General features: G+C 38.3%; 1 protein-coding gene across 2 annotated transcripts; it reads right to left on the reverse strand.

The window, feature by feature from the left end:
• Positions 1–906: 906 nt before the first annotated feature.
• LOC115761469 lies at positions 907–14,938 on the reverse strand. Of its 2 annotated transcripts, XM_030703236.1 has the most exons (7): positions 14,631–14,938; positions 6,908–7,061; positions 3,925–4,133; positions 1,985–2,118; positions 1,566–1,902; positions 1,167–1,345; positions 907–1,107 (listed from the first exon to the last, which is right to left on the reverse strand). In XM_030703236.1, exons 1-7 carry the CDS (start codon positions 14,680–14,682, stop codon positions 1,102–1,104), a joined length of 1,071 nt encoding a protein of 356 aa, XP_030559096.1. In that variant the 5' UTR covers positions 14,683–14,938; the 3' UTR covers positions 907–1,101. The 2 variants fall into 2 exon arrangements, with proteins under 2 accessions (XP_030559096.1, XP_030559095.1); XM_030703235.1 differs by having other exon boundaries at positions 907–1,345.
• Positions 14,939–15,183: the final 245 nt, after the last annotated feature.

The following is a 15,183-nucleotide window of genomic DNA, read 5'->3' on the forward strand; positions in this document are numbered from 1 at the left end:
GCGCGCATTTTTGCAGCCACAAAATTGTGTATGCAAAAAGGAATTGCAATTGAATTCATTGAATTCGATTTTAACATGAAATAAAAAGTAAAAAGTCGAGATCGACCATCCGTTGGGATATATGAGGTCTTCCGCAAACGATCGGGCAGTCGGTGTACGACTTTGAGATGCTCTATGTAGACTTATCTTTGGATATATAAACAATTGTGGGGCAAGAAGGACTTAAATACTTTTGTTTATGTAACGAATTTTTCTGAATTCCTTTGTTCTTTGCAATTTATTAAATAACAGTAAAAATTTGTATATATCTTTTCTTAAATTAATTATTTTACGTGCAACACAAGAAGTAGTTTCTATAACTATTGATTCAATTATTTTGGCAAATATTTCATAACAACGTTGTAGACACATTTTCAAATCTCCTATCTTTCCACAAGAAAGCTTCTATCCAAAATTGTATATCCTCAGTTTTTGCCACTCAAATGCACGTTTGGGACCAGTCATCAATCAGCCAATCAATCAATCAATCAAACAGTACAAACACTTTAGTAGTTTTTCATAAACTATCGAACTAATAATTATAATTATAAGAACAAAATTAGTAACAGTACATTTTCCACTATCTAATAATAACTCATAATCTAACAGATACTTACTGTGTTATATGCGTGTATCTTTCAGATACAAACGTATCTTTTTGCGCTTGTGGGACGAATATGCTCATAGCGCATATGACCCATACATGGCATATAAAAGAGGAAGAGGCCAATGGCATAGTTAACGGCAATTTTGTGGTAACGGGCTTTTGCGCCACCCTGTGGGCGTGTTGGGCATGCAAATGCAACTTTTATGGCTGCAATTGAGTATGAAGTGAAAAACTAGCGCGTCGCTTGCATATTTATTGATGACTTTTAATTGTGTATTGCATACGCATACTTACAGACTATTTACACAGTTTAGCTTGCCGCGTCTTAAATTAGGTTGATTTATCTGTACTTATTTTTTTCTTCTTTTTCTCATAGTGATGTACACACATGTGCATAATACACACACATATCAGATATAATTTTAGTTGTAAATTCTCACGTGCATTTCAGTTGCTTAAAGCTAGAAAACGGTTTACAAACAGAACAAAAATAAAAACTGAATTAAATGTGAAAACTAACGGTTGCAGCTGTTGTTGCTGTCGTTGCCGCTGCCGTCGCCATTTTGCAGCGCGTCAACTTCCGTCCGCCATATTGAAATGTCAGCGGCCTGAAGAGCCACTGCGTGCCGATGACGGCCACCGCTGCGGTTGTCGCGGCCAATAGTAGCTGAGCGCTGAGCAAAGCGATGCGGGGTGCAGCTAAAAGGCATGGGGAAAGGGGGAAAGAATACGGTTGCAATTATATTTATTTGTATTGTAAATTGTCCAAATATGCGACCGCTGTCAGTGGATATTTGAATGTGCATTCATTTTTAATTAGCAGTCGCCACATGTGCGCATCACTTTAGTGGGCACTGTAATTGCGGTCGCATGCATTAAGCGCCCCACCCACTCCACCGTCTGTTCCGCTTCCACTCACCCGACTTGAACTGCTTCTGGTTCTTTAGATCGATGTCATCCCGAAAGAGCAGCGCCTGCATACTGGTCTCCCGCGTCAGTTGCGGATAGCTCTCGATCTCGGCGACGCAGCGCAGCTCGAGACTCAGACGGGCCGGCGAAATAACGCGCAGTTGTTGTTGTTTCTGTTGCTGTTGTTGCTGCTGCTGTTGTCGCTGCTGCAGCAGTTGCTGCAATTGCAGCTGATGAAAACGCGGATCGTTGGCATAAAAATTGAGCTGAGACACGATCCGTCTCAGATTGTAATCGTGCGCCGCAATTGTTGTCTCCACGCTGGGCTGCAGATCCACCTGGGACGCCTGCAAGACAAATCCACGTTAGTATGTGTAAGTGTGTGTGTGTGTGTGTGTGTGTGTGTGTGTGTGTCATGTACCCAATTACCTTGACGCCATTTATATACCAGCTGATCGTGGTCAAGAGACTTGAAAAATCTGTGCTGCAGTTGACCTGCACGAAATCATCGAAGCGATACATCGAGTGAAAACTGCTGATAAGCGGATTGTTTTGGGGCAGTGCTAGAAAAATAAAGCAAACTTTTAGCTTAACATATAAAGAAATATATATTGTGCATTAGATAGAGAATGTTAGGGTGATAAGACATATGTATTTATAAATTGTTATTAAAATTATTACAATTTATAATTATTAGTGCATGCAGATGACGGATTAAAGATATATCATTGTAATACTGTAAACTCCCGTTTGTGGTACGATGGAGAAAATAAGTTTAGAGTAAACTTATTTTTAAATTTATTTTCTTGAAGCATTTTAAGGATGAGTTTATGTTCATATGACTTATACCTTATATGTATATATGATATGCGCTATAAAAGGTATATTCTATTAAAATCTAAAGATGAAAATCGGGACTTAGGCAGGCGAAAAACTTGAATTGGAAAATTGGGTTCTGCATTCGATCGGTTGGAAGCTATGAAAAATATAAGTAAAATTTAAAATGTGTGGAAATGAAATAACACTTTAAATCAATACCCTTGGCATGGGCAAGGCCGGGACACATTCACAAGTAAATGTCTAACTAAATACAAATGTAATATTATCTATAAAAAAGTTAGGAGAAGTGCATTAGTGACAGTTTGAAGGCTAATATTAAAGGTGCATTAAACATGTAAATTTTGCAGCTGGTTGGCCCAGTTGATTCCCCTGTTGCTAACATCCTTCCCTCGGCTCTAACCGCCGCCCCCGTCCGCTGCCCCTGTTGCTAATGCTGTTCTTGCGAATAAATACAGAGCATTCTTTTTGTTGTTTATTTAACAACTTCTCTATTTGCTTTTGATAAATTTTTAAAAATATTTCAGCAGCGAGCAGCGGCTCCCATGTACTACGCAGCGCATCTACAAGATATTTATTTTATATCAGCGAAAAAATAGATGATCATAAAACACATGCACAGTGAGAGCGCAGGCACCACTAGGACGCGCTGAAACATCCTGCTGTGTGTGTGTGTGTGGGCAAAAGTAAAAGCGAAAATAAAAACAAGAAAAACGAGCACACATACACATACACTCACACACACACATAAGCAGACATCCGCCTGTACATGTATGGCTGGCAGCAGGGACGAGGCGTGTGGCACGGGGCACTCGGCAGCGGAGCTTTTCATTTTAGCGATATCCTTTTTAAGCATAAAGTGCTGCCGTAAATCACAGAGGCGCACACCAACACACAGGCACACACACACATATGGGCCGCACACCCGCAGACTCGAGGCAAGCAAGCGCGATTCCTGTGCGCTATTCCAGCGTTCCAGCTACGGAGTGTGTCCGTGTGTGTGTTAGTGTATGTGTGTGTGTAGCTAGGGATGCGAATCACATGCATCTCTTGGTTACATTTTATGAAAACGTTCGGCTTGCCGCTCGCTGCTCGTTGGTTCTTGTGCGAATACATCCTGCTGCCGGGCTGCTTATCCTGTGCGTGTAACTGGCTGGCCGTTGCATGCGGCACGTTGCACGCTGTTGCAGCCACTTTGGCCCGCAGTCAGCATATATGCAAAAGGCGCTCTCGCACTGCTCTGCATGTTGCTTGCAGTTTTCTTCGCATGTTGTTTACCATTAAAATATCACGGAAATTACACATTTTACTTGGTTTATGCTGTGCGGCAAGCGCAGCGGGCATTGCCGATGGATAGCGGCAAAAATATTTGCATTACATATGCGTCCACACACACATACAAATATAGACACACACAAACCCACACACTCGCACACACACGCACACACACATTCGCATGCATTTTAATTTAAGACAAACAACTGAAATTTCATTTTATTACGTATCCGCACCGTTGGGCGCTGAAATCTTACCCTCAACGCTCATGTTGGCCGCACGCGCTGTTAGTTTAAAGTGGGGCGCATCGCCGGACACTTCACACCTGTAGACGCCCGTCGATTTGATGCCCAATAGATTGAGATCCACACGACACGAGGACTCATTGCATTCGTAGCTATTATCGATCAATTGAATGCCCTGCACGGGAAACTTACGGAAAACGGTCTGCATTAGCGGCGCATATCTATAATATTATTTTTTTTTTGTTTTGGGAATAGAAGCAATAGCAAAAGCGTTAGTTGACCCCAAAAAGGGTTGGCTTTGAGTGGTTCCAAATTGGCCGCAAATTGTGCCAGCTGCCATTTACTGTCCTCTTTTGAGGGGCCTGCATGGTCAGCTGATAATCGGCCCAAAAGGCACGCTAAAAGCTTTCGAGCCATAAACGAAACGAGGCCAGGAAATGGAGATTTTGCACACAAGTGGCTTACATGCACTCAAACACAGCCCGCTCTCTCTGTGCGTCTGTACGTGTGTGTGTGTGTGTTTGTGTGATTTCTTCAATTTGTTTTGTATTGTAGATTGTTGCTCATTAATCCCTCAAATACATATTGAATCTATCTGTAGAAAAATCTACAACAAAAGTGTTCAAGTGGAAAACTTGTTCAGCGCTGAACAACAAAAGTGGCTTCAGCACATAAATAAACAAGCTCTGGCTAAGTAAAATGTGGTTCGACTGGCGAATACCCTATTTATTATACACTGTGGCTTTATGGTGTTATCTGTATTTTCTATTGACACCCATTTCATTTAGTTTTGTATGCTCTATTACGCCATTTCACTGGGTATAAATACTTAAGAGGCAGTGCGGCAGGGGCTGGGGAAATTCCATAGAAATGCTCTCAACTTTTGTGGGCTGTTGTGGTGTTGATAAGTCGCATTGTACGCTGCTTGTTAATAGCTGTTAGCCAGCGTTTGTTGCTTGTCTAAGGCCGGGCAGGAGCATACTCAGGGTGGCAGGCGGACGGGGCTCGAATTATTTGCGGCTTAGACGCCGTCTGCTGCGGCAGCAAATCAACAAATTTGATAAGCAATATAAACTGGCTCTCCTCCTCTTGTTGCGCTCGATTTGTGGTTGTCGGCCTGGCTCGTTACAAGGGATTTCGTGGCAGCTATTACAGTCGGTGTTCTGTGTTTAATGCCTAAGTTTTTCCCATACTTGCTGTGCAAAGCCAATAAATACTCGCCTTAACTAAGTATTAAATAAACTACATGGATATATGGGCTAAGGGCAGCAGATCTTGGCAAAAATAATTACGTTTTAATTTACTTTATTTGTTGATTAATAAGATTTATAGCGCATACAAAGGAGGTCGGGCGAGATCACACTGTACTCTAAAGGCCAAGGTAAAGTTTCGCCTCATTCATAGCCTTCAATACAGAGCGAGCCAAAGGGCAGCTTAGCAGCGAGAAACACACCTGCCCCAGCCTATCTTCTGTTAAATGAATGAATCTCTGCAAGCCTGCGATTAAAGCTCAGCTCTGTGTCTTAAGTGATCATCTAGGGTATTAGCATATGCTTAATATGGCTAAACTGTTGTATACACAAATCGAAATGCAGTCAAAACTGACAGAAAAGTTAACACAGAAAGAGGTTGGCAAATAATATACATCTATGTATATATATATATGTATATAGATATATATATATGTGTATATATATATATATGTGTATATATATGTATATATATATATGCTGTACACACCGAAAATACAATGCTCGCGCTCTCCTCCTTAAAAAAAAGGCCGCCAATTGAAAGTTACTTTGCCTGCTGTGCGAAAATTATTAGCTTTGAGCCAATTTTGGCGCTGTTTGTGCTTCATGCAAAAAAAGTTCATATAAATATATATATTGCGCATGTTTCAGCCTTTCAAAGTTTTTGTTTACATTAATTTGCAGTTGCATTACAAGTGCAAGTAAAATTGCAATTGGCTACAGTTGACTTTTCACGTGCAGCGGCTGTTGCTGCTGTCTAATTAAAACTTTCGCTTAGCATGCAGCCCCCTTTTTACTTACTTGGGGTTGCAGGCATATGTGTCTGTGTGTCTGTGTGCCTGTGTGTGTGTATGTGTGCACAGCACCTAAGCGTTACTCATTCTCATTTTTAATTAAGCAAAACGCGAAGCAGTCACTTGAGATTTTTCATTACGCTGCAGTGCAAATACTCGCATGCTAACATACACATATATGTCGATGTGGGTGTATATATGTATGCATGTGACTGAGTTTCATCTGATGCTGCTAATGATTATGACTCATATGAGGCAATATATTAATGATGCTGAAGTCTGTGCCACTCTCGATTGCACATTTACCATTTGAAGTGGTCGTCCTGAGGTCAAATTGGCATTTAATAATCATTTTGGTTGGCTTCTGGCCCAGCTCAAGAACAGATACCAGCTCCTATGGCAATTAGTTGGCTTTCTTGTCGCCTGTCTGGCGACTGCCACTGCTACTGCCAACAGCTGTGGCATAAATATTACATGCCGCATACGTGTAAAGGTTGAAATACGCAAGTGACTGATGGCTGTTGCCGAGCCACACGACTAAAAGCCTATAAACCCAAAACGGGGGCAACCACAACAGAGTATTTCATATGGTAGGACATTTAAATTAATTTGCCATAGCATAAACGAACCAACGTAAATTAATTTATTTAATAATTCATTAGGCAAGAAAGTCGCCTGACAATGAACATATTTATGTGGCGAATGTGTGTGGGGTGTGGCGGGTGTGTGAGGTGTCTGTGTGTGGGGTGTGTGGGTGTAACTGAGAGTGGTTATGACTACGAGCTGGCGCTTCGCCCAGGGCTATGGCACGGATTTCGATGCATTTGACAGCTGCGCAGCCTCGCAAAAATAACAAAATAAATATCATAAATTATAAACACACACACACGCACAGTCTGTCTGTTCGTAGTGAGAGTGTGTGCGCACGCGTGTGCTTGTGTGTTTACTTACCTAAAAAACTCGCTGTCGTTTTTGTACCACTTAACCGAATTTAACGTGTGACCACTTATGTCATAGCTGCAGGATAATGTCACGTTATCACGAAAATCAACAATTTCTGGCACATTGATGTCAGTCACAAGTAGACACTGAATGCGTCGCATAGCTGCCACAAGAGAGAGAGAGAGAGAGAGCGTATGAGTGAGTTGGAATACGTGAGGTAAACACACAGCCAGCAGCAGTTGGGTGCGTTATTCGATAAAAAAAACGTCAGATAAACTGATGAAAAATGTCATAAAAATGCTGTACAAAATATAACGACACAAAAATGTTTTGCATTTGCCAGCTTTAAAATTGTAAATGTGCGCGCGTGTGTGTGTATATATGTGTGTGTTTGAGTGGCGCAAATAAAACTGCATCAGAGATTATGATCGTGGTATAAAGAATAATTTCAGGTTGAATTGTATGAATATGTATGCAAATGTTGGGCCAAATGCTAATTGCAGCTGTGTGCATTTGGGTTATTTCAATGTTAAAGCTTTCAAAGTATTTGCATTTTTTCTTAAACTTTGTAATCCGTTGTTAGAAATAATTATATGTATCAGTGGGATGTGTGATATTACATTGCATGCACAGCTGACCATCTGATATCTGATATGCTTGCTTGCAAGGGCATCTCTTAAATATTAATCAATCGTCTTTCTATGCGATTCTCATGGCCACAAGTAACATCACTATGTTACTATTCTTTTTTACTTGTATGATAGGAAACATAGTAAACATTTTCATTGCCAACATGAATTTGTCTTTATGCATCTACTTGTAATACCAAAGAGAAAAGAAGTAGAAATATTCCCACATTGTTTCTTTCTCTGTTTAATAACAATGTCTTTCACTCTTTTGCCTTTTGTCCGATTTGATCAGTTGTTTGCTTAATCTTCTGCATTCTTTTTGTAAATTCATTCTTTATCGCTCTTGTTATTTGTGTTACTCGCTCTTACTCTTTGTTCCTTTCTCATTCTTTTACTTCCCTTGTTGCTAACTCTTACAGCCAGAATACTTCAACTAATGAAAATCGCATAGAAAGGCGACACACAGAATATGTGCTTCATTATGAAATAAATCAAAATAATGCTTAAAATTTAATACTTTTTAATTGTTCAAATGGATAAGCACATTAGTTACAAAAATTTAAAGTAAATGTTTGTGGAGACAAATTAATATAAAAAGAAATTAAGCAAAACTGGCAGACAAAATGGGAAGCAGACAAATTTGCAGCACAAAAAACTGACGCACAACTTCTAATTGAATGAACTTGTAAAAATGCTCAACATCTGAAATGACACAGCAAAAAAAGAAAAAAAAAATAAAAACGGGAAACGAAAAAGGAAAACAACAAAGAGTGCTAAACGTTTTTATCCAGCAACAACAGGAAGAAAACCGCGCGTGGGTTTCACAATTTGTGGAACGCTTTTAAGTGCAAACAGACAGCTGAAAAGGAAATGGCAGCAACAAAAAAAGTGGTTAATATCATTAGCTGCATTTATTGTTGTTGTTGTTGTTGCTGCTGCTGTTAGTGGGGCAACTGCTTATTGCAACTCTGCTCCTTGCCGAGCGAACGCGCGAAAAGTTGTCGGAAATTTCCATAATCTTGGCCATGTCGCTGCACAGTTGGCGAATCGGAGCACTATGCTGCATGATAAGCAACAATTTAATGCCAAGCAAGGACGACAATTTGCAACTTGTCTGCATAATTTTTGTTGCCTGCAAATGGCATTAGGCAACAGCGGCAGCAACAAGCAGCAGCAGCAGCACTCGTGAATTTAATTTGTTGCACTTTACAGTTGGAATAACTCGAGGTGTGGCGGCAAAAAGTTGAAGAGCGCGTTAGAGAGAGAGAGAGAGATAGAGAGCGAGAGAGACAGATGTTGCTGGTTTACTTTGCAGCAGCCATCAAAATTCTTAAAATTGTTTTCAAAAAAAAGATTACCTTGTGGAATGGCAAATATTTTCAGATATATATTTTTAAATATCGCGTGGCAGATTGCGGTCGGGTTGTCTGTCTATGAAATCGGAGCTTTTTATTCTGTTTTATGCATTGTCAATGGCAGCAAACAAACTGAAAACTTGTTTAAAGTTTCAATAGACAAACAAACAAAAGTGCCTCACTGACGACAAAGAGGCGGATCTGCCTCAGGCAAGCCATGCACGCTGCGTGCCGCATGCTGCAAGCCGAGTCTGAGTGTGACACGAGTCTTTTGAAGCATGTCAAAGCTGCTGACTAGCAGTAACATGAAACAGCAGCAGCAGCAACAACAACAACAGCAACAACAAAAACTATAACAACGACAACGGCAAACACATTTGCAAATGGCAGCGGCAACCGCAGCTTAATGACAGCCCCACAACATACAAACACGCACACTCACAAACACATATTCAACCGAGGGGTGTGCGGTGTCATGGGGACATATTGGGAAAAGTTCACCTGCGTGGCAAAAGGCATGACAGCTGTATCTGTGACCAAGAAAGCGAGGGTAAGTATGTGTGTGTGTGCCTAGTGTTTATGCACAGTTAACTTCTGGGTTACGCCCTAGTAATACCCTTAATAAATATATTGTACCTAATTATTTCAAATTTATTAATTTATTGTTAAGGATGAAAGAATAGGTTTTTAAATATTTTTTTTATTGTACTATATTATGAGTATATATTTTTTTAAATACTTAATATATAACTATGTTATTCTATATTAAAATTTACATTTTTTTATTTATGTATATATTTTATTTATGTAAATGTTAAATATATTATTAAATATTAAAATATTAGTATAAATTATACGTATATATTTATTTTACTATATTATTATATACATATATACCCTTGAAAAATATAATAAAATAAATATAAAATATATATATATATATATATATATATATATATATATATATATATATATATATATATATATATATATATTTATATATATTCAACAACATAATTAATCATTAATATAGTTTATTAAAAGCTGTGCTCCTTTTTATAACAAAAGAATTGATTGGTAAAGCAGCAAAAGAATATATGTAAGCTTTAAGGAATGCAAAGTGACTCAAAATCATAAAACTTTAAACTTTTTAATAGTCTTAAGCTCGGTAATCATATACCGTGTGTGATTAAAAACTCACTAAGGAAAATAAAACAGTCTCAGCAAATACTTATACTCATTCAATCTCACGTAAACACAGAAGTCTAAGACCTCTTCTAAAGAAATGAATTGTAAGATATATATGTTATATATCGGATCATTATACCTCTCCCTTAAACAAAAGTTATGACATGCCCAGCTAGGGTATTCAAATAGGTACAACAAATACAAGCAAGGCAACTTTTTGCACGGCAATCAACGCACTTGAGCAAAGTTTTTGCTGCCTCAATTTGATTGTTGCTCTTGCTGTCAACTGTCTGTGTGTGTGTGTGTGGGTGTATAGGTAACTACGGCAGCTTGTCTGCTGCTTTGTCTGTTTGCTTGGCTGATTGTTGCACAGCTGTTCGCTTGTGGCTTACAACGTGGAAGCCGCAGCACGAGGCACGCAGCTCGAAGCAAGAAAAGACGATATTTCCCTTAGCCATGAAAATGCCTAAAGAAAGTCAAGAGAGCCGTCCTCTTTATTTTTATTTTTTTTGTCGTGAATTTTATTTAAAGCATGCAGCGCATAGTTTCTGCGCTTGACTCCATGTTGACTGGATAATGCAAATTGTCTGCCCTGAAAAGTAGGCAACACAAAAGTTGCTCTGCTTTGTTGTCGCCGCTGTTGTTGCTGTTGCTGCTACTTTTGTTGTTGTTTTTGCTGCTGCTGCTGGCTGCTGCTGCAGATTTAGCCAATTTAAATCTGGCTAGAACCGTTCGCTGCTTACGATAAACGCCAGAGCAGACAAATCTGCACGGGCCCAGGCATAAAGAAATACCAAGCATCTATAATTTGCATATAAATGCGACAACGCTTCGAGCACCACGCAGTCGTCCGAGCGGTTGTTTGTTTTGGGTTTGAGTTTTTTTCTAGCATATACCCTGTACACTAGCATAGGGTGTATTGGTTTGGCGCCACACGGGCAGAAGGTGCCAGTTCGGTTGGGTCTTCGAGACTACAAGAGCTGTGGAAACCAGCTTCTCTCACTCATTTCTGTCAAGAACAAATTTGAAATTTGTATAAGTCATGGCTGTGGTAGTAAATGCATAGTTGCCTGTGTGTGTATGTGTGCTTTCGTCTATTTATATATAAAAGTAAATAATAAATATGTAGCTTGCAGCTGCTTACAGGGTATCTTCTCGCCTTTCGACTTTAACGTAATTCTTTCTTTGGCTTTTAGCTGGGGTTCAACTTGTGGCAGGCGAACACAAATAAAGATGCTAATCTCTCTAAAGCATAGTTGTGCCACAACAACAACAACAACAACAACAACAAAAATTGAGCAGCTAAATGGCATACAAAAAAAGCTAAAATAAATAGACGTAGCTGCTGTCTGCTAGAACTGAGATTCCTTAGCTGCTGCTGTTGCTAGTTGTTGTTGTTGCTGTTGTTGCTGCTACTGTTGTTGTTGGTATTTTCTTTAAAATCCATTTGGTATGCAGCAGACATAACAACAACAACAGCTATGCAAAACATCAAAGTTTAAACTTGATTTTGGGTGCGGCTGTTTGGCTTTGCTGCATGCCACGCAGCCTTACTGGCCTCAGATACTGGCTGCACATTAGTGCCAGTTTTTGGCCACATGACAGTTGGTTAGCCACTCCCACCAAACAATTTACAAGAATTTACAATAAAAAACCAACACTCACACACACATGCACGCACAATTGCAATTGTGAGACGGGAGCGGCGCGGGGCGTGTCTTCGACTCGAACAAACATCATTTACTTTTGCCACCCAAATCACACACTTAATAAAATTGAAGACACTTGTAAAATAGGCAATTTGTTTAAATAAACTTTATGGCACTTGAGGCAAGGGTCTGAGCGGCCCAACTGTCAGCAAGTCAGCTCCCTCGCTGCCTCGCTGACTCTCTACCCTACCACACCGCCGTCTTGCCAACGCCTTGGCCAGGCACTTGTAGCCAAATATTTATTTTCTTGGCATGTCCTTGCCAGAGACATACTTCCCGCCTTATTCACTCTTTGGCAGTAAATTTTAAAAGCGTCTATAAATTTTAGAAAAGTGCAAATAAAATATAGCGCAAGTTTTTATGCCTGTTGTGTGTGTTTATGTGTGTGTGTGTGTGTGGGTAAATCCTTTAAGGCGTACTCCAAAATAAAATTGTCACATTTATGTTTCCTTTATGTAAATTTTTTCTCTCGTTGCGCCTCTCTTGCTGCTGCTTCGTCTGCCATTAGCCTGCTGTTTGTCAGCCTTGGCGTGGAATGTCCTTCGAATACTTGAAGCTAGCCTAGAAAATTTTTAAACAATACCTTCAAAAAACTATGCAAATTTCTCTATTTGTGTGTTTGGTATTCTGTTTTTTGCTCACATTTGAATTGATTCGCTTTTTATGCCGCAAAATTCTCCACTTTGACATGCTTCACATATTCTTGCTAATCTTTTTGCAAATATTTATAGATGTTTTTCCCAAAAGAGAATGCCGTTATCTTTGGGATTATCTAGTTGACTTATCCCTGTAGATAATAAAGAATTGCACGAATATATTTTCGAGTTCATGAAGTAAATCAATGCTAAAAAGTTTTTGCGCTTATTCAGGCATGCATTTGTTTGGCTTGGTTGGAGTATATTAAAAAGAAATATGATATTTAACAAATATTTTTCGTTTGGGATGTACATAATATAGTGGTGCGATGAGATAGATATATACATTTATATATAGGGCCTCCAATGCCATGGATCTATGGCAAGTTTATGTTTTAGCTTTACAAGCAAATAAACTTTGCGGACGTGTAAATAATTATACGATTTTATTTTTTTTTTTATATTGGATGCTGGTAATATAATAATATAAACATTTTATAGAAATAAACACTCACTCTAGACATTCATCTAGAAATAAATTAATAAATGTACATGTATGATATGTCCTGAGATTATTTAATGTCCTTATTTTTTCTTTTATTTTCTATTTTAATCCTTTTTCGTATGGGAAATACTTTTCCACAATATCAAAGCTAGCCTTGATAAAAAAAATAATGACAGCAACAGAATATAATATATAAATATAAGCAACAGAAAACATTAAGGGGATGGGACCAACACTTTAAACCGGGCTTAATTACCGGCTTCTATTGCTAAAGTATTCTATTTGCAAATAAAGTGAGGTCTATAATTTGTATGATATAATTATAACATAATATTGATAATATTAATAATAAAAATAAAAAATATTATTAATGACATGAATAATAGTAATAATAATAATAATAATAATAATAATAATTATAGTTAATTAATAATAATAATAATATGAAGAATAATAAAATTTAAGTATATTTAAAATAACAATAATAAAAAATATAATAATAATAAAATTAATTAAATAATCAGAATGAAAAAACAATGATAAAAGTACAAATATCTATCCTACCTCTTTTTAAAAGCGCAAGCCGAAATTTTTTCAAAGGATTTTATGTATTACAGACAATATAAAATTAATATATCTTATAATAATACTAGTATTAATAATAATAATAATAATAAAACTACTAATATTAGCATTGTTACTTAGTCTTAAAGCGTGAAATACCTTAAAACCGAAATGGTATATTTGTATATGAAATATTTTATACTCTTTAGGCATTCCAGTTGACATTTGTCAGGTCTGCTTGACAAGTGAACGTTTTAACTTTTTTTTTGTATATTTTATTTTATTTATTTTCTTTGTTTTTTGGTTGCTGTCTTAAAGTTTGTTTTTACATAAGTTTGCCATGTTTTCTTTGCTGTCAGCTACCGTATTCGCTTGGAGTGCAGACAAATTGCTCTGGGAACATGGAAAAATGTTGGAAAAGCGCAAAAGTGACACACACCGAAGCGCAATTGAAAAATCCAATTACTAATGCATTTTGGCCAGCTGCATTTGAAACGGAATGCATTTGGTTCCAAATTGCGACCTTCACTTTAATGCTGCAACATTAAACTAATGTTGATATAAACATTTAAAATAAAATAATTGTCATTTTAATGAGATTTATGGGCGACTTTTTGGCGATTGGAGTTTCATAGCGGGTTAGGCACAATAATTGAAAGTGTATTTAAAAAACAATTTAGTGGCATGAAATTTGCATACATTTTTGCGGTCTCGCCCAGTGCCATATTTACACACGCACAACAACAACAAAATAACAACAACAATAAACGGAACAACAAACACATTTATTGCTATGCTAATTTCTGAGTTTGGGTCAGAACAGCAACAAAAGGCAAGTGCACAAAAGCGCAAAGCGGAAACGGAAATGCCTAAATGACTTTTCATGGTGTCGCAGCTGAAGGGCAGCGGACTAAGGCCAACATGGCGTGCGTATGTGTGTTGTATGTGTGTGTGCGTTTAAGTCAACCGCAAAGTTGGCCACGTCGTCGACTTTGTCGTAAAAAAGGTTGAACAGCTTAAAGGGATTAAAAGCAAAAGGCAATAAAATGAAAAGTTTCAAATATTTTTATTATTATTACCGGTCTCCCGGACCTTGGAGTCGGCTATGCACAAAAGCCTCGACTTTAAAGCTGTATCAGAAACTTACCCAGAAGCATATTTAATATGCCCAGCTGCAGCAGCCAGCGCCCATACTCCATTGCAAACGCGTGTGTGTGTGTGTGTTTGTCCTTTCAGGTCCTTCCTGCCGCCTAACTAAGCCGCAAACGAAAACTTTCCGGCCGGCATATTTCTATATTTGGTCGCACATTCTTTGAACATATTATACTTTGCACTATCGTCTGTTATGATTATGTATATAGTCACTGTATCGACAAGTGCCATTAACAGGCCAACAAATTGAAACAAGCTACGAGTCCTGCTACCTCTTTTTTTTGTGTCAAAATTTTAGCATTCGCTGTTGGCGTTTGGTTTTCTGTTTTATTTTTATATTTTGTCTACTATGTTTTAAGGTTATTAAATTCGAAAAGTTTTTTGGCGTCAAAGTGCGGCGTTCAGTGCAGCACAACGCCCACACGTCCACACACACCCATTCCAACACACGTACATACTACACACACACACACATACACACACATACACATGCATACACATTCATGCAGACAAACACACACGCCATTGTCTCTTGCCTGGCTTATAGA

This window comes from Drosophila novamexicana, unplaced genomic scaffold (genome assembly GCF_003285875.2).
Source record: "Drosophila novamexicana strain 15010-1031.04,08,12 unplaced genomic scaffold, DnovRS2.1 tig00000485-arrow-pilon, whole genome shotgun sequence".
NCBI classification, from domain to species: Eukaryota; Metazoa; Arthropoda; class Insecta; order Diptera; family Drosophilidae; genus Drosophila; species Drosophila novamexicana.